The sequence below is a fragment of the Liolophura sinensis genome, chromosome 6, assembly GCF_032854445.1.
Source record: "Liolophura sinensis isolate JHLJ2023 chromosome 6, CUHK_Ljap_v2, whole genome shotgun sequence".
In the NCBI taxonomy this organism is placed as follows: Eukaryota; Metazoa; Mollusca; class Polyplacophora; order Chitonida; family Chitonidae; genus Liolophura; species Liolophura sinensis.
The window spans coordinates 31,211,521-31,233,047 of NC_088300.1; the positions used below are offsets into that span (position 1 = coordinate 31,211,521).

General features: G+C 37.0%; 1 protein-coding gene across 1 annotated transcript in view; it reads right to left on the reverse strand.

The window, feature by feature from the left end:
• LOC135467088 (1-phosphatidylinositol 4,5-bisphosphate phosphodiesterase beta-1-like) overlaps positions 1-21,527 on the reverse strand; it is a 77,983-nt gene that overhangs the window by 8,346 nt on the left and 48,110 nt on the right. The window contains 23 exon segments of the mRNA XM_064744849.1: positions 3,176-3,447; positions 4,825-5,019; positions 5,600-5,715; positions 6,637-6,729; positions 7,905-8,139; positions 10,407-10,439; positions 11,133-11,221; positions 11,578-11,682; positions 11,933-12,032; positions 12,582-12,636; positions 12,638-12,744; positions 13,509-13,663; positions 14,160-14,212; positions 14,807-14,877; positions 15,244-15,329; positions 15,917-16,013; positions 16,472-16,654; positions 16,657-16,696; positions 17,594-17,679; positions 18,441-18,524; positions 18,912-18,995; positions 19,373-19,530; positions 21,304-21,450. Of these exon segments, the coding sequence (XP_064600919.1) occupies positions 3,176-3,447; positions 4,825-5,019; positions 5,600-5,715; positions 6,637-6,729; positions 7,905-8,139; positions 10,407-10,439; positions 11,133-11,221; positions 11,578-11,682; positions 11,933-12,032; positions 12,582-12,636; positions 12,638-12,744; positions 13,509-13,663; positions 14,160-14,212; positions 14,807-14,877; positions 15,244-15,329; positions 15,917-16,013; positions 16,472-16,654; positions 16,657-16,696; positions 17,594-17,679; positions 18,441-18,524; positions 18,912-18,995; positions 19,373-19,530; positions 21,304-21,450 (2,644 nt within the window).

Consider the following 21,527-nt stretch of genomic DNA (forward strand, 5'->3'; position numbering starts at 1 on the left):
AAACATAACATCAACAATACACAGATATGACACTGTGAATGTATCAGAATGAGTACCTGTTAGATGTCATGAGAAGTAAACATAACATTAACGATATACAGATATGACACTGTGGGTGTATCAGAATGAGTACCTGTTAGATGTCATGAGAAGTAAACATAACATTAACGATATACAGATATGACACTGTGGGTGTATCAGAATGAGTACCTGTTAGATGTCATGAGAAGTAAACATAACATTAACGATATACAGATATGACACTGTGGGTGTATCAGAATGAGTACCTGTTAGATGTCATGAGAAGTAAACATAACATCAACGATATACAGATATGACACTGTGGGTGTATCAGCATGAGTACCTGTTAGATGTCATGAGAAGTAAACATAACATTAACGATATACAAATATGACACTGTGGGTGTATCAGCATGAGTACCTGTTAGATGTCATGAGAAGTAAACATAACATTAATGATATACAGATATGACACTGTGGGTGTATCAGAATGAGTACCTGTTAGATGTCATGAGAAGTAAACATAACATCAACAATACACAGATATGACACTGTGAATGTATCAGAATGAGTACCTGTTAGATGTCATGAGAAGTAAACATAACATTAACGATATACAAATATGACACTGTGGGTGTATCAGCATGAGTACCTGTTAGATGTCATGAGAAGTAAACATAACATCAACAATACACAGATATGACACTATGGGTGTATCAGCATGAGTACCTGTTAGATGTCATGAGAAGTAAACATAACATCAACAATACACAGATATGACACTATGGGTGTATCAGTATGAGTACCTGTTAGATGTCATGAGAAGTAAACATAACATCAACAATATGAAGATATGACACTGTGGGTGTATCAGAATGAGTGTTAGATGAGATGAGAAGTAAACATAACATCAACAATATACAGATATGACACTGTGAATGTATCAGAATGAGTACCTGTTAGATGTCATGAGAAGTAAACATAACATCAACAATACACAGATATGACACTATGGGTGTATCAGTATGAGTACCTGTTAGATGTCATGAGAAGTAAACATAACATCAACAATATACAGATATGACACTGTGGGTGTATCAGAATGAGTATCTGTTAGATGAGATGAGAAGTAAACATAACATTAACGATATACAAATATGACACTGTGGGTGTATCAGCATGAGTACCTGTTAGATGTCATGAGAAGTAAACATAACATCAACAATATGAAGATATGACACTGTGGGTGTATCAGAATGAGTACCTGTTAGATGTCATGAGAAGTAAACATAACATCAACAATACACAGATATGACACTGTGAATGTATCAGAATGAGTACCTGTTAGATGTCATGAGAAGTAAACATAACATCAACAATATGAAGATATGACACTGTGGGTGTATCAGAATGAGTACCTGTTAGATGTCATGAGAAGTAAACATAACATCAACAATACACAGATATGACACTGTGGGTGTATCAGAATGAGTACCTGTTAGATGTCATGAGAAGTAAACATAACATCAACAATATACAGATATGACACTGTGGGTGTATCAGAATGAGTATCTGTTAGATGAGATGAGAAGTAAACATAACATTAACGATATACAAATATGACACTGTGGGTGTATCAGCATGAGTACCTGTTAGATGTCATGAGAAGTAAACATAACATCAACAATATGAAGATATGACACTGTGGGTGTATCAGAATGAGTATCTGTTAGATGAGATGAGAAGTAAACATAACATTAACGATATACAGATATGACACTGTGGGTGTATCAGCATGAGTACCTGTTAGATGTCATGAGAAGTAAACATAATATCAACAATATGAAGATATGACACTGTGGGTGTATCAGAATGAGTATCTGTTAGATGTCATGAGAGTTAAACCTAAACTGGAGTTCTGTCAGATGCAAATACTACATTATAACATCAGACAATACCAAGGCCATCCTGGGAAAAAAATTCTTTGTTGGTTCAACCATGTATGCATGTATGCTTGGTGTTTAACGTCGTACTTATCAATTTTTCAGTCATATGAAAAAGAGGAGTCATTAGGTGTGTCTTCTTGTGGCAGACAAGTCCATGCCGCCAAGGTGCTGCTGCCACTGAAGTACTATGCAGAAAGACACCTCACCCAGTCACATTACACTGACACCCAGACACCCAGCCAACAAGCCATGTTTCCTTGCTCTAACCTCTGAGTGCTTAGCGCCAAGCGAGACAGCAAGAAAAAGTCCATTTTTTTAAGTCTTTGGTATGACCCAACTGGGGTTTGATGCCGAGATCTCCTGACTTCGAGGTGAACGCTCTAACCATTAGGCCACTGAAGCCATAATCCAACCATGTAAGTGAAACATTGGGTCAGTAGGAAGTCAATTTCACAGTCAGATTCTAGCCAATGAAAATGATAACATGAAGAAAAAAACCCCCAAAATCTTGATATTACCATTGACATATTTTCAACAATGTCCCACAAATTAATTCCACACAACAGAAAAGCAAACTCTTAACCAAAGTTTTAAGGTTTCATGCTTTCTTACACTCTTTTGTATGCAAGTAACAGTACACTGAAAACAGTATAAATACAAATACTTCGGGGCCTTCATGAGAACATTCGTTCTTCAACCGTGAGCTCTTCAGTGTGTGAATGTAATATTGTCAAGCCTTTCCGCAGTCACCTTGCTCTATGTACTAGTATATACTGCAACATGTCAGCTACCAGAGGCACTGTGTAAATTTTGTGCACAACCAAATCATGTTAAACAGATTTCAAAGAACAAAAGCCTTCTCGTTGGCTATGGCCCAGAGATCTAATTATAGTTTAACAACATGGCTATCCTAAGAGAGATTCGGCTTTAGCGTCTTTTCCCGTTTTTGGAACCTCATAGTTTCAGAACAAAATATCGCAAGCGAACTTAAATTACACAAGTAGTATTACTCAGTCATCAATGACGTTAACGAGGTCAATGACGATGGCATAATACAATGCTGAAATATTGAGCCGTAATGAAGCTTTCGTTTTTCGGAATTACACTACTGGTGTATTACTTCAAACTTAACAGTGGATCTGCTGGACTTTCATTACTACATGTAATACAACAGATTTGAGAGTTTTCTTTTGTTTTAACTTAAGTTACCTGGACAACTCCTGTCTGTCTTTGTGTTTTTTGGCCAAAACCTTCATATCTTCCCTGTTCTGAGCATCCATCCGTTTCTTCAGTTCCAAGACTTCACTGTCACGGACCTCCACCAGTTTCCTCTTGTGCATAAGTTGGCTTTGCTCAATGGCTAATTTCAAAGCGTCGTAAACGGCATCATGGTGACGCAGGTGAACATCCAGTTCATCCCTGTATTGGTCTTCATACAGTTTGATAACTTCTTCTATCTGAGTTTGTCTGAATTGAATCAGCTGAAAAACAAAAATTAACAGTTTTAATACTTTTGCATTTTCCAGTTGACGGACAAGCTGACACTGACTTTACCATGGTTCTCAGAATGAATGAATGATTATAGCTTAATGCCAAATCGGCAAAATTTCCGTCATATTATGGCAAGTTCTCAAAATAAATATGATCCTGTCACAATATGGAGGCAATAACTTCCATAGAGATGTTAAGTCACACATTCATTCATTCATTCTTTCATTCATGACATTCAAATGTGAAAACAAAAAACTGGTTCCCAAGAAACTCATCAGCAGTCAGATTACTTTTTCACTGATCTAAATATTTACCCTGAAGCCCGTACTCAAGAATGTTTCCCTTTTACAACAGTGGTCATTGTTATGGGTGGAAGAAACTGGGCAGAGCCAACAGTAAATCCACTGCACCATGACATATGTCTTATAAAACCTCCTGACTTGGAGGAAAAGCATGAAGGACCAAAACTAGCGTGTAATTCAAAAACAACTCAACAACATTTATATAAAATACATAAATACATGTAAACATGATCTACTGTTTTAGCCTTATAGTTATATGTGGGTTTATTGACAAGAATGAAGCAGTAAATTAAAGGCAAAGAAAACACTAAACTGAAGTATATGTCAGACTAAAAACCATTAAAACTGTTCAAGAAAATACCTTAATTTATTTTTTTAGAGTCTTTCCAACTATAGTGAACCAGAGGGTATGAGTGACATCACAGCTATATTTTTTGCTTGAAATAGCTTCTTTCAAGGTCCAATCAGCCAATATGTATTCATAAGTATAAATGAAGATGCACTTTTCATGATGACATGTGGCAGTCTGTGTGTGTTAAGTGGCAAAGACCGGATGTGACGTCACTGCTTCCAGTATTGTCAGAAAAGGACTGTAGGGTTCAAATGTATTTTACTAGGTTGAATAAATTCTAAAGAAATAAATCAAACTATTTTTATGGATGGTGTTTAATGGTCTTTCATCAGACATATACTTAATTTTAGTGTTTTCTTTGCCTTTAAGGCATTTTTATGTTAATTTGAACTGTTTGCATGAATTTTCGATCAATAAGCCATGTTCTTTATGAAGTGAATAACAACTGTTTACACAAACTTTGGACCTCTATCGTTATTCACTTGGTAAGATCCCAGCATCTGAACTCAAAGGTTGTGTAAACAGTGAAAATTTATGGAGATACTGCTGTATTTCATCTGAAGTTAGGCATTTTTCAACTGAAACATTTTGCTTGATTCTGACGGACAAAACATCATTTTAATGCCCTTGTGCTTCTGAAAGTTGATTTTTACATACCGCACTTTACCTGAAATACTGTACTTTATTACTAAGAGACATCACACATGGCTTACCTTGATCTCTTGCTCCTTTAGTAATTCGCTCATCTGAGTGTTGGTCTGATGCTGCGCCTCGGTCACACTCCCTGACTTTGACGCCTTTTTCATCAGTTTGCCGTGAGATTTCTCAAGACTTGTCCGTGCCTTTAGCTGATTCATCAGGAATCTGTCCTCCTGAAGAGCATGGGCCTCCTTCTGAACTTCTCTCTCCTTAAACCATAATGATTTACAGAAAATTGTAATTATATAGTATTTAGTTTTATTTCTACTTGATAATAAGCTACATGTACCAATATGATACATAAGCTTCCTACAGCTCTCTTGTAAAATGATGTAAATGACGTTTAGATAATATGTTGTTCACCCTATACACTTGAGGATCCCACTGAGAAGCCGAGAATCCCACTGAGAAGCAGAGGATCCCACTGAGAAGCAGAGGATCCCACTGAGAAGCAGAGGATCCCACTGAGAAGCCAAGAATCCAACTGAGAAGCAGAGGATCCCACTGAGAAGCAGAGGATCCCACTGAGAAGCAGAGGATCCCACTGAGAAGCAGAGGATCCCACTGAGAAGCCAAGAATCCCACTGAGAAGCAGAGGATCCCACTGAGAAGCAGAGGATCCCACTGAGAAGCAGACAAATAGGACCGATCTCACACGCAGATCTTCCACCAACCCTGGTGAAAAAGTTACTTCTTCCAATCTACACTGCTCCAAGATGGCTGCCATCACAAAACCCTCAACTGGTACACCTTAAAGGTCTCCATTACAGACTAGTTTCACTCTCTCACCTTATCATGTTTCTTCTTGAGACTATCAACGTCCTTCGTTCTCTTAGCCTCTGCTTTAAGGTAGACTTTGCTTCGCTTCAATTCCTCCAGTGGGGTGGGTGTGATCATCTCAGGGTCTGAGCACAACAACAAAAACAACATGCTAACATCACTCTACTTGTTTTGAAGCACTAGAGTTGAGTAGTTCTATGTAGCAAAGGATACACATGACTACTGAGATCGTCAGAATTCACAGTATTCTTTACATCACTGAGAAGAGATGAATCTTATTCCAAGCACATTTTAACAGTGTTCTACGGCCCTCTAAACAAGGGAGGCAAATCTGGTAACTCAAATACACAGTATTTATTTATTTATTTATTTATTTGATTGGTGCTTTATGCTATACTCCAGAATTATTTCACTTGTACAAGGGCAGCCAGCATTATGGTGGGAGGAAAGCCAGCAGAGACCTGGGGGAAACCCACCATCATCCGCAAGTTGCTGGCAGGCCTTCACACCTACGGATGGACAGGAAGCTGGACTTAAACTCACAGCGACCACACTGGTGACAGGATGCTAGGTCATTGGGCTGTGCCGACGCGGTAACCCCCTCAGCTACAGAGGACCGCCATATTCACAGTAGTACCTACTTGAATAACAATGCCAGCTCTGATTAATCTTGATGACATGTTCCACTACTGAAATCACTGGTATTGTTATTTATATGCATTTAGGTATGGGGCACTGCTGTTTTATGACCTGCAAGATTTGGTTCCCTTCAGTAAACGTCAGTCTTGCCCACTAAAAGGAAGAGGGTCAAACAAACCTTCATGGTGGAGGCAGACAGAACTCTGGAGTTAAAAAACTTCATTTCTCCAATCAGCTCATTTGATGTGACCTCAATCATTACGGTCTTGTTATTTTGGCAGTATTTAACCAAACTGAAGTTGAAAAGTTGAACATTCGCCATTTATATCACAGCGGAATGTGTCATATCCTTGACTGAGCATATTTATAGGAAATTCATATCATGATTCATTGATGATTGAGATTACCATTAAGTCTTGTGCTAGTGACCATGCTTTGTCCCATTGTGCCATTCTCCATATTGGCAGAAGATTTCATCCTTGTAACCGGGTTGCCCACACCTAAAACACACAAACAGATCATAGCTGCAACCAATATGCCCTAATTCCTCAACCGTTTCACACACGAAAGAGCATTTTTCAGTGCAATTTATGCACATTTATGATTTGATTTTTTAGAAAAAAACCACATTGGTTAGATTGGCCAATTTCAGGGCTTACACAAAAGTATAATTTTATCAGTCTACACAAAAGACTAATGCCTTCAAAACATGCTTGAATGAACACCTTGCAAACATGCGAAAAAGTTGAAGAAATACAGTAGTTCTGTAACACATATCTTACTGCTTCTCACCGATTTATTACTATAGAAAGAATGTTGGTTACAGGTGATTAATGATGGGGCAAAACAGTGAGATATCTTTTGGATTTCTTACAACTAACAAACTTTATACTGTTTTGTTTGACTTGGGTTAAATGCTGCTTTTAACAATATTACAGTCATATCGTGACACTGTTTCCTTGTACCAGGCAGAACACAATACAGACGTTTCAACAGTGCTGTGTCACTGGCAGCAAAGTTAAAGACACCATGAGGCTCCACCCAGTAACACCATACTGACACTGAGCCTTAGAAATTCCTATTATGCTGATGAGCGCCATGGTTACCATGACTACAACCACTGTACGACTCCAGGCTACAACTTATTTATAAACGCTATTTTCTGCGCCACTCCAGCTGATCCTCGAAATTTGAAAGAGTATATGTATACGAATATCAAAACTGGTCAAACTGTCTTGCAACAAAACATGTTAGCCTTCAATACAATCCTTAAACCTTGAAAGAACAAGCTGGTTCAAAGAATTTATAACAGGACCATGTGCATACATGTGTCATGTTGGTTTTTAAACTTGATCTAATGAGCCTCAAACTTGATCTGATTCAGACGTCACAAAATAATACCATCACACAAAAATTTTATCAAAACTGATGATATTTGCAGTTGTTATTGCCCATAAACCAAAAACCGATCAGCATGAGAGAAATCGTTGACTATATAAAACTTATCCACAGATCTCGATGGTTTTCATATTTACACAAAATGAACTGGCACATAAAATTTTATCATAAACAAGCAATATTTCGAGCAGTAATAATGGATGAATGGACCTAAATATAGTATCCATAAGATTTAATTAACCACGGGACAAAAAACAGAATAAGTAGTTGCCCATACTAGAGGAGCCGTTTCCCTGGCTGAAGGCAGATGAGGAGCTCTCCTGCTTGGAGACTGGAACATGAGTACTGCCCGTTCGGTTGACCTTGGGGTTCCCGTTGACCTTCTCACTGTCTGGCAAGCTTTGGATGCTGTTGACCCGTTTGTTGAGGGATGGGCGCTTTCGTGAGTCTGATCGCCCCTCAAAGGGCGTTGGTGAGCTGGCAGTCATCATGGCTTCATCTCCATGAGTTACCTGATGAATACAGTGTCAACTGTTAACAAATTTACAAACAAGCATAAAAGAGCACTGATTACTTCAAGGAAAACATATATATCTGAGTAATTTTTAAGCTGGTCACCACTGATAATGTATTGACATCAACACTACATTTCAATATAATACATATCATCACTTAATTGAACAAAATACCGTATCGACTTAAAGTTCAAAAGTCAAATAAAAATACACCCAAACTGTATTTTCTTTAGCTTTGGCTTTAAATCCATCAGTTAACGCAGCAGTGTCACTTACAAAACACTAAACTTCTGATATTCAGTAGTTAAGGTTTAAAAAAACAAGCTTTAGCTAAAATGACTTTTAATTTAAAGCGTTACACGAAACAAAACTGCAAGTTACCACAACAACAGAATGTCATTGCCAACACAATCATGCATGTAAGCACAATCAAAACACAGCTCTTAAACAAACATATTATGTCTCCTCTCCAAAGAATGGTACATGTTTTGTATAGACACTACACAATTGTCTATAAACTCTGTAAATGTGACTCCTCTGATTACGAAATAGCAGCAAAACAAAAACTTCACATGCTGGGTAATGTGATAGAGCCCAGTGTATTCCAGTGTATTTCCCGTAAAGTTTGCCATTTTGTAAAGGATACATCTTGTAAGAGATACATTTTGTAAGGGATACATTTTGCAAGGGATACATTTTGCTAGATTCTGATTGATTAATTCACATTACAGGACAACTGTTTTTGAGTCCTTTGTGAAATTTGATTAATTTCATATCGGGAAAACCTATGTGCTGACATCAAAAATATCATTTCAATGTCTTAATGTGCTGCTGAAAGTGAATTATTACTGGCCAAACTTTCGGTGAAATACAGTATATTGGCACGAGTGACACATTTTATAACTCGTATGTAGAACTCACTTGCGATTTATGTGCACCAAGAAGTTTATCTTTTTTTCCAAAATTTTATTTTTCTTTGTGTTTAGAAAACAATAAAACTAGAAAACAATAAATGCTACAGGAAAATAGTTCAGGATACTACTGTGCCTTAGAAATACCCATCCAAACAAAAGTGAGTCACGGTGATGAAGTGAACACCAAGTCAATATATATATATATATATATATATATATATATATATATATATATATATATATATAAAACTTGGTGTTTTAAATCATACTTAACAATTTTTAGAAATCAGCTCATAAAAAATTCAACTATTGAAAAGTTAACAGATTAACTGGTTTTAAGAATATATGAACTTTATCACCACAGTATTGTTAATCCAGTTATTTCATCCAAAGTTTGGCATACATAATAAAGGTCTTAAAATGATACTTTCTGTACCAACACTAAGGTTTTTCTCAAAAGACATTAATCAAACTCTGCAAAGGACTCTTAAGTGGCCTTATTCCCCTATAACAAAGCAAAAATGTGTCACTTAAAAAATTGTAGTCCCATACGTGAATTACAAGCAATATACTGTATAACACAGATTATATTTATTTATTTTTATTTGATTGGTGTTTACCACCATACTTAAAAATATTTCACTTATATGACAGCAGCCAGACCAGAATTATGGTCGGAGGAAACCAGGCTTAGCCCAGGAGAAACGCACGACCATTCGCAGGCTAAAGGAAGACATTCCCACATACAGCTGGAGAGGAAGCCAGCATGAGCTGGACTTGAACTCACAGTGACCACACAGGTAGTGGGCTCCTGGGTCATTGCAGCATGCTAGCATGCTAACAAGCCAGAACCATAGACTGTGTCAAAGCACTACACATCCAATGCTACCCTATGTGTCAGGAACATGTAGCTAAACCTTAAACAATAGTGCATGATATAAATACTGTGCTAAACCTAATTTGCATAATCTGTGCAATGGTACACGATGGACCACTATATCTACTAACATGCTGACTAGCACTAACAGCTGTACAACACACATGCCTTTAATACACTGTCACAAAACCATATGATACTCCACTGATCTATTAGAGTAGCTTAAAGCTACTTCCAAAGGAGTTTATCATTTGGACCAATAATATATGCAATCTTGCAGCATTGGTAAAATGAAGGGAGTTTCTTAACTATACCAAATAATACTGAAAATGTACCCAACTATTCACAATGATACATTCATGAATTCTTTTCTTTACACATGAAACAATTTCTTTAATTCAGTGGAGCATTTTTTTTTTTATATAATAAAAAAATAAAGGTGACAACATGACTGGACAATACAGAAAACCTACTGCGGCTGGGTCAACAATATCGTCCTCATCGTCCTAACAGAGAGACCAATACACAGTCAGATTACAGGTGTGTAAGTAAAACAGCTTAAGGCTCTTTGCCACCCGTCCCCTCCCCTCCCCTCCCCTACCCTAGACAAAATCATGTAACACAACAAACAAGTCATTTGTTTGGGTGCTAGAGGTCTTGAAATTTTGCAGATATTTCAGCTGTTGAAAATGAAGTGATTAAAAAACCATCAAACCATTAAAGGGCGTGAAAGATTGTTTTTTTGAAATCAAGATAATTTAAGAAATATTACCTCAAGGAACAAGTACAAATACTTACTTGAGTGCTTGCATACACAGATTTATAACACAATGATATCATTTAATTGATTAGCATTTAATGGCACAATCAACAATTTTTCATTTACATGATGGTGGTCGCTTTTAATGGTGTAGGAAACTGGGGTGCGTGGGGGGAAAAAACCTCCCACCTTAGCAAGTTACCGATGAACTTTCCCAATTGAAGGTGTGACATTCTCACCGTATTTCTGACAGACTTGTGGTCTGCAAATGTGCCACTTACCGAGAACAAGGCCCCATGAAAAGTGTGAGAGGGAAATCAACAAAGTCCCTGTCCAAAGACAAGAATAAACTCACACCTCTTGTACCATGATCTATAGATTATTTATTAACACGTTTTAAGGCAAGTTTTAAAAAGAGAAATGAATCCAACAAACGTACTGAGTAGTCAAAGTCCTCAGTGAGGACAGCCAATTGCTGCGCATGCTTTTCCTGATGAGCTATGGGGTTCACCAAAGCTGCTGCAAAATCTGAAGAAAAAAAAACAAAAAACAAAGCATAAAGTAACTGATGCTAAACAGTGTCATCAGTAATAGCAATGGAAAGCTGCATTCCATCTTTACCTTTGAGATTAACATGATACCCTACAACCAGAATCCGATTTAAACAGAATTTAGACACAAATAGCTGCAGACAGTTAAATACTAAATCTAATCCTAAAGCTTTGCCAACTTACAAAGTAATAAATAAAAGAGGGCAAAGGAAATTATACACTGACACTGTCCAGCATATCTTTTAATTAAATCAAGGAGGAGCTGATCATAGCTGAGCACTTTTGAAAATGGAAAAAAGAACACATATATGAATGTGTTTTTCATGGACTCACCAGCAAATGCATCCGGGACATAATCTCGTACACTGATGTGGACAAACAATGTGGGTAACATCAGAGGCTGGTTACAGTCATTCCGTAAGGTCACATGCCGATAACCTGGAAAACCATATGGAGTCAGAATGTGACAATTTTCTGACAGATAGTTACTTACTTTATAACCATTCCAACTCCCAATGAAACTTTGCAAATTATGCATAAGTGGCGTAACATTTGAAAAATGTTAACAATTTGCACGAAGACAGTAAAAATTTGGGGTGAAGCCCCGTATGTGTATACTGTACATGTATGTGCAATCAAAATTCCCCAGTGGAGTTGCCTCCCTTCCTACAAGCTCCCTTGCACTCACCTGGCCTGAGGCCCTCTACAGGCAAGACCCGATGACCAATGAACTTGCCCGTTTCTTCATACACAGCCATACGTATCACAGCCAGGTTAGGCAAGACAACCTACAATAAATAATGCTAAAAACTAACCACTTTTTTGTGTGCAGTTTATATGCAACTGAAATTTTATCAGACAGGGACAATATTTAGCAGAGTTTTTTTTTTTATCAAATATGCAAATTGATACATGGATTAGGCTGGTCTTGCAAACGTGATCAAAGGTTCTGCAAGGTCAACCTGAACATAAAATTTTATCAAATATTTGAGGCATTATTAAACATATACAAAAGCGTAACAAATGGAGTCACCCAACTTACCATCCCTCACTTTCACTATCAAAGCATAGGAAAACAATCTTTAAATTGTAAGAGTATTCTCAACAACATAAGCATCAAATGTAAGGGTATCCACAACCAACTGACCTTTGAAGTTCCAAATAAACTCTTCAGGGTGAGATTATCCACTACAAGGAAATCAACTTTTAATGGTGAGGGTATCCACAACCAACTCACCTTTTAAGTGCATGGATATCACTAATAAACTCTTCAGGGTGAGAGTACCCACTTCAAGGAAATCAACTTTAAATGGTGAGGGTATCCACAACCAACTCACCTTTTTAAAGACAAATGGCTCCTCGTCATACACAGGATTGATTCCGTTAGCGGAATAACTTTGGTCTTGAAGCGTTCCTCACTGTATCAGTGGGTAATCCGTACATGTCAACTTCTACATATGTTCCCACACGTTTATCCGTTAACAGCTGCCCAGATATGACCTGCAACAACCACGAAAGACAAATAAAAATACAACTGAACCCTTTCCTTTAATGACAATATAAATTTCCTGGCTAAACACAATATATGTTAGAATGAAAGACAACCTACTTTTAACAAACAAGGGTTAAAAAAGGTTACAGTTCAAGTGCATTTAAACCACAGAACATACTGGTATTCATGCAAACTTGGTTACACAATGAGGTGTCGCAGCGTTTGGAAAATATAAAGAATTGCATGCCTTTGTGACCAGCAAAACCTGACAAACAACACGAAGTGTGCCGCATCAGATAACAGGTAAGTGTGACTAACTATTTCATGATGGGAGGTGAGATCTCCTCAGTTGCAATGTTACAAGTATCTGGGTGAAATGTATCAAATGACTCGAAATCCTGGCTATCCCATTACTGATACCCAAGCAGTGTCTAGTGATGAAGACAACCCACATGTTGTACACTTAATTATTATCTTAATTAGGACTGACCACAGACAATACCACACAGACACAGACTCGGAAGAGGGGGTGGGGTGTAAAAATATATAATTTACAATTTACTAAATCATCATTATTTTTTCTAATCTATTAACACCCCACTTTATATGTATGAGTGACAATGAAATCTCTATTTTCTACATATTGCAGAAATGAATATAGCCAGCTGCTTTTATCTCACACTTCTAGTGACATACCTGCTTTCCTGAAATATCATTTTCAGCTCCATTACTATTTCCATCCTTAGGGGATGACTACTGTTTTATCCCTTACCCTCACAGTGACTGTACCCGCTACAATCCCATCCACTGTGGATTCTGCAAATGGGTCAAAATGCCGATCCCCTCGTCTCATGAAGTCGGGTTTGAGGATGTACCCGGAACAATTGTTGTACTCAAAGATGCCCAAATTCAACTGCATAGCCAGATCTGAACAGGGCAAAAGGTGAAAATGATCAAAGATTTCTGAGCATTTCTATGTATTGTAACAGGTTCATGCTCACTCACAGAAGGTCATACCAAGGAATAAAAGCAAAGCAGTCTGCTTGTATATATCCATTCTTCACCATGAACACACACGCAATATGTTATTAAATATTAGCGCATCTGATTTACTTATTTCTTTGATTGCTGTTTTATGCTGTACTCACAGAATATTTCACTTATACGACTGCGGCCAGCATTACGGTAGAAGGAAACCGGACACAGCCTGGAGGAAACCCACGACCATCCCCAGAATATTAGCACATTAAATTACTCCATAAATGACATACTTGTACACTGGCATATACATGTATAAATATTTTCTATAATTAAAATATGCAATTGTTCGATGTATTAACCAAGTTATGAATATAAGATTTTTTAAAACAATACATATACAAGTATACTGTATGTTGTAAACATACAAAATTCAGTTCCTTACCTAAAGTTTGGAAATTCAGGGCTACAAGTTGACAACGCAGCATTCCAGTAGACCTGTAATATAACAGGACAGATTTCAGAGATGGACATTTTCTTTCTAAATCACTCTGTAGCACTGTAGTGTAAAAAGGGCCTTTACGCAGCTATACCACCAAAATTTCACCACAATATGACAAATCAATGTAAAAATACTCCAAAAGTGAAGCTATCATGATAATGCCACCTTTTCTGCTTTCACTATCTCCCACGATTTCAGCATTTACATCACAACACTGAGCATGAGCATGTCTAGTTGTCAAAAATATTCTATGTTTAAAATCCACATACATTTACTTTAACTGTGCAGCCTTAAGTTAACCTGTTAACTGTTAACCTCAACCCAAAGCAAGAACATACTTGTATATTTTCCCTAATGTGACGTAGAAATGTCTACACTCATTGACCTGACCCACTAAATCAGTGACTCACCTGATGATGGCAAAATAAAATGAGTCACAATGAAATCTTTGTTTTTCGAAGTTTCATTACTTGTGTATTTGATAGAGGTACTGCAGCACACGTCTTAATAGCTGTGGTGCACAGATTACACAAACAGCACCCTCATGACCTGTGGAAGACACATCCGCTGTACAGACCAGCACAGACTTACTGAGGCATACAGTTACTGGAGTCCACTCCGGGTACCTCCTTGGGTAAATACGCTCCAGAGTGCTCGCTTGCTCTAGTCCTGATCACTGAGAGCTAAGGAAACATTCAACCTTCACATCCATTTTCTTAATTCTAGAAAAACACCTATTGCTTAAACTTTCATGTTACACATGAAGAGAACTCTAAATATGATTTTATGTATGTTTGTATGTATGCTTGGGTTTTAACACAATACTTATCCATTTTTCAGTCCAAATGTTAGTTATCAGTGTTCAAAACTTTGTAATTTCCAATAGGATCTGACATTTATACATAGTCTTCTGACACACATTCTCAATTTACCCAAATAACAACTTTCCATCACATGTTCCATATTATCTTCATGCAAATATCTTTACTTCGCACACACAAATCACGCGCACAAATAAAAAGGATACTTGACAAAATCTGGCGGGAAATCTTTCAGTAATGTTTGTAGCTTGTGTCTCCACGAATGAGGAGATTTCATAGCTCCTGGCTCTCTCTGTGTACAAAACAAACAAATAATATGCAAGGTTCCAACATAAGTTATTTGTGCCCAAAAAAAAGTCCTTATGAAAAAAACAAGCAGATCCACACATTTCAACACTGTGAAAACATGAACGTTAATTTCTCAATCTTTTTGCAAATAAAGCGATTTATGCACCTTTTAAATTTGATTCTGGAGACTTAACTATAATAGAAAAATGGAAATGTTTCACGACTTCACAAAAAATATTTTGTCATTCTGCACAGAAAAATGCCCTTGGAATATGCTTGAATAAACATCTGGTAAACATGCGAAAAGGCTGAAAGAATTACAGTAGGCCTACATACATGAGCGACATTAAACAACACAATAGAGCAAATCTGTTCAAAAGACTTATTGGAATAATTCCTTCACTTTTCTTTATTTTAGTACGTAAATGGGTTTACGTTAGCCAGGACAGAAATAATAAATAAAATACATGTACATAAGAAGTATACAATAATTTAAATATAATGAAAATATTGCAATCGGCTGATAAATATTACATCAAGTAATGCACTCTTTCAGTGATTCTCACAAAACTTGTATCAGATATTACTCACTTTCTGAAATATCAAAGCTGTGGAAATGTACAGGCTGCACGTAATTGACGAGGGCTGACATTTCCATGGCCGCCTCAGCTTCAGAGCCTGCTGTACCCTGAACAGAGAGATCAGAAACTCTTCTATTATCTGTTCTACTGTTTTCTGATCTCGTGTCTGAACATACCAGTTTTACAGCTGTACGATATTTTTATCATCAGCTGTCTGAATTCTGCACTAGAACAGTTTGATGTTCCAATAATTGGGCATTAAAATATACATATTTATATATATATATTTATATATAAATTGTACTTGAGCTTTACAGTGTCTGGAATGTAAGTTATCTGTACAGCATTTTGTGTGCTCTTATCATTAGATGACATCATCAAATGTGCTTCTTTATGATGCTTAGATCATCAGGTGTTAGAATGTATCAGTCAGATAATCAGGTTTTGTTTCATGAAAGTTTGTGCAAAACAGCAAGGACTTGGAAGGGTTACAATGGGATTGTTACATTGGCATGTGTCTGTCACAGCCTAGACCATGGCGTACCAATGCTCAGGGTTTACATACCTTCTCCTTACGCTCTCTCTGCCTCCTCCGTTCCTCCTCCTCAGACAGCCCGCTAACCTCACCCTCATCGTCACTGTTAGAGTCACTGTCTGAGGCGTTGTCTTCCTCCTCCTCCTTAGGGGGTGCCTCCACGCCCTCCCCAGCCCCACTACTGGCGTTACTCAAGGTCTGACCCACACTGCCAGCCTTACGACTTCATCTTCCTCTCCATGGGGACAGTGGTGGCTGGAATAAAGCAGTAACTACTTATGCCAGAGACAGTCTACAGGGGAGGGTTTTAAACATTTGCAACTTCAAAATTATTCAAGGAAGTGCCCAACATAAATAAATACACTATTTAAAAACCTGTCAACTCTGCAACTACAAAACATCTCCAATCAATCACGAATGATAATCTCCAAGTGCATTCCCCTCCTCAAAGTATGTCAAACAAAGCCTTTCATACAACGGTCCAAAACTGTGGAACTCATCAGAAAGGGACTTCAAAGATTCAAAATCTCCAAAAGCCCTCTGTACATAGTTTCATTTGGCCATACTTAAATAACAAAATGTAAATACTTAAAAACCCACTTTCAATATATACACAGTTAATATCTTGATTGTAATCTGTCCTTTGCTGATTGTGCTCATTTTTGTATTGCTTTGTACAGCATAATTATTGAATCTATGGCTACTTTTGATGCCGTTGTGCATGCAAACTATTTGTCTGGTCACTGTTAATATTTACTTTGTAAATGTCGTGTTTGTTTTGTCACCCTGTCCAAGGGCCTCTGGAAAGAACAGTTCTTGTAACTGACAGAGTAAATGTTCATCATTTGTCACCCTCAGAAATTAAAGTTATATATATATATATATTATATAAGATTATTGAAGACTATTGTAAATGGCCTAAAATTTCACTCATGAATAAGTTTCACAGTTACCTGGTTCTAAGAATACTATTGATCTTAGAAAGGTGTATTGATGTTTGTTTGGAAATTATGATAATATTCTAAAGAAAAACTGAATCATTCAGCCACAAAAGTTAAATTTTGTGGCATTTTTTGAGTCAAATAAATGTCACAAAATGTGACCTTTGTTGCTGAAAGATTGATTACCTGTTGAATTTAACATGAAACTGACCTTTGTGAAAATGTTTCTTTTTGTTCTTTACAATGATTTTTCCTCCTCATTTCCTCAGGGCTAGGCAGGTCAATATTGGGTTTAAGCTGAAAAAAATATGTAAGAGTTGTTGACAAGTGGTATTGTAAAGCCAAACAAACACACACCAAAGACCCAAGAGAGAGAAAATTGGATAGCACACCAAGACACTTCCCTTATGATATATTTAGGAGGAAGTGTTAACCTACTGTATGGTTTACAGGCTTAATTTGCATTCTCAAAAGCTAACAAAGACCTTAAAATGAGACAGTTGATAAAACACTGTAGTTTTACTAATAAGAAATAAATTAAACTTCACAAAAAAACTGGCCCTATATGGTGGATGAATCAATCAGAATTAGGCAAAATGTGTCAACTGAAAAAAACCTATACTTCAGATGAAATATGGTAAATATAATAACAAAAACTTTTAACTTAACTGAGTAAGCATGAAACTTACCTCAAATAAGGTATTATCAACTACTTAAGAAATGTCTACTGAATCACACACAAGAAATAACCCATGCTGTTCAATAGGAAAATTGAGTTCAAACTCTTTTGTTGCTAAAGGTAAAAAAGTATTACTGTATCAGAACGACTTAATTTTTTTGTGAAATTTTTTTTAGATGCCAACATTATAGTAAGTCTAATCAAAAATAGATGCTAACAGATGTCTTGACAGGTTACATAGTACAAAAGCACCTTTTTCCCCTTTAGTTATGGGAGATTTCGACCTCAAAATGACTTTATTCATCAATAATGATGTGTCAATAATGATGTAACAGAAATAAATCCCTTATCTCACCATGGTAAATGTAACTCTACTCACTGGATGTCCCTCCAAAACCTCTGTCAAGAGCATGTCTCCAAAAATATTCCTGCAATGTGCAGCCATTTTGGCCTGCTGTTGGGCCTGTAATACAAGTTATTCAAAGCAAATGAATTAGTGTAAATCCCCAAAAAGATGTATGTATCACACAATGTCAATGTGTGTTACTTTATAAATTTATTTCTGAACACAACAATGCAATGCTAGTTTGCACTATATATCCAACAGAGCTCATGGAATTGAAAATATACTTGGACATCAAGCAAGGAAAATGTGACAAGTTTCAATATTATCATATCTTTTGATGACTGATGTTGGTCTCTGAGATTTTCATCTACTTTAGAAAATTCCACAAAAATTCTCAATTAATACGGTTGAAGTTATTACAACTGATAAAAAACATTCAGGAAGCATGATGAACATGACATAAAGATTGTTTGTAGTTTCAATGATTCCTGGAAAATGCACAACTTACGAGCAGTGATTCTCAAAGGACAAAATCACAGGGTACTCGGACGTTTTGAAGGCACTTTCTGCAATGGCTTCAATCACTTCCTGCGAACAGATAAAATCAACGATTATGACACAGGATTCAGATAACAAGGAAAAGTTCATGGATGATTCCAAAATATTACATAGTTCCTACCCATTCATATTCTGTGGCAAAAAAAAAAATACAATTCTTAAATCCCCAAACAAGACAGTTCCAACCCTGAAATATTTTGCGTGAAAGAAAAAAAAAAAAGACACTGGCGACAAATATAAGCCGATATATTTGACACCAGAATATCACAAAATTACCTGTGGTTCTTTTCTAATCTAAAGTAAGCCTGCTACCACATCACAAGTGTCAAAAGTTTCAGCCTTCTTGAATGAGATTATCACAAAATTTTCCACAAACTCATTCCATCACCTCAGCTGTAAGCTTATACCTTAAATGAGATCTCAGTACACATGGTGAATCCGTGGGTTATGATTGGTTCTTCATCTGCTCCTTTGCCGTCCCAACAGTCGAGTTCTACACACCGACACCCAGCCAATAGGGTCTGTCGATACATCTCCACCGAGGACTTGCTCGTGAACTGATGGCCTACAAAGAATGACATCAACATTAAGCTCCGTACAATAATTATCTGCTTATTTATATTTATATTCATTTATTTGGTTGGTGTTTTACGCCGTACTCAACAATTTTTCACTTATACGATGGCGGTCAGATTAAGGCGAGAGGAAATTTTGAGTTTATTAGGCCAGAGTTTTTTTTTTTTAATATAACATTTTTATATGTTTATTTTCATGTAAAAATGACGTTTTATGCCACACATTATTTGGGAATGTGTCACATATGCACAGTGGAAAGATTCAGTCCAGTCCATGAAAACCATGAAATCTCACTAATAGTGAGTGAGTGAGTGCATGGGGTTTAACGTCGTTCTCAACAATTTTTCAGTCATATGACGACGAAGGAATCATTAGGGTGCATGTATGTGTAATGTGCCTCCTTGTTGCAGGACGGATTTCCACCGCTCTTTTATTTAGTGCTGCCTCACTGAAACGAATTACCGAAGGCAAGCAAGCCGCCCCGCCCGAGCCATTATACTGATACGGGTCAACCAGTCATTGCACTATCCCCTTCATGCTGAACGCCAAGCGAGGAAGTTACAACTTCCTCTTTTAAAGTCTTAGGTGTGACTCGATCAAGGATTGATCCTGGATCTACCGGTCCCGAAGCGGACAAACCTCACTAATAAAAATGGGTCTACCTTACAAGCCTTATGGTCTAGCTGATCCACTGAACAGCTTAGCATAATAAATATAAAGTCATAATCAGGTGAAACGAGCCAAGTGAGACACATTCCAGCCAAATATACGTGTATACAGGAGGCACCCAGAAAAGTATAATCAATAAACATATTTGGTGCGATAAGCCAATGTAATAAACATTGATTGTGATGTAAAAGTGTCAGAGGGACAGATTTGGCAGTATGTACACTGGCTCAATTCTCCTGAAAATGACTTAATTAAAGTTGCCTCATTAAGTATCACGGTCAAAATGAATTTCTTCAGGCTTTGCTTTTTTATTAAGCAGTAAGATATCAATCGCAGACAATACAAAAAAAAAAAAACAAACAAATCAGTCACGCAATAATTGTCCCAGCATAAGATTTACTGCCTCAAGTGGGAAGGTCTTGCAACAACCTGTGGATGGTCATGGGTTGCCCCCAGGTTTTGCCCAGTTTCTTCCCACCATAACGCTGCCCGTCGTCGTATAAGTGAAATATTCTTGAGTACATCGTAAAACACCAATAAAATAAATAAATAAATAAAATTTACTGGTCACAAGACAAAGGTTAATAACCAAGCCAATAGAATTTAACATTACTATGTACATGTTCATGATTTGCATTCATAAAAAAAAAATATTCTTTTAATTATCCAAATGAATGTTAGCATCAAAGGTTTCATTTGTTTAAAAGGTCTGGAACATTGTTGAATCAGATATCTAAGATGTCAATAGCAAAGACTGACAAGTCCTTAACCAACAAACATTCTAGAAGTATGTCAAAAGCAATACATCTCCCTACTGGTCAGAGCTGTCAGAATAACAGCTACTGTAAAATTTCACCACAGAAAAACAAAACAAAAACAGCCATAATTGTTGAAAATGTACAAAACTCAATTTTGGTCTTGGTGAAGACCTGTACCAACTTTTATATCTGAATAACCAATCATTTTGAAAGAAGTCTGGAAAACTGTCACTGTCAAAAAAAGACAGGGCAAGACTCTGAGCGTAAGTCATTGACCCTCTCAGCCAGCCATGACCTTGTCAAACAAACACAGGATGAATCCTACACCATATTACCTGTCAGGTAGGTATTGTGGGAACTGTTGATGAAGTAATGGGCCAATGGCTGGGTCATATCCTGGCTGAGATCCAGCTGATCAGGGGGGATAATTCCGTTCTCCTCACTCATCAGAAATTTCAGAAAACCTTCTGGTGATAACTGACCTGAAAAGAAGAATACAAATCAAAGCTTTAACACAAAATAAATTATCAACCCATATACGCATTTAAATATGTATCAC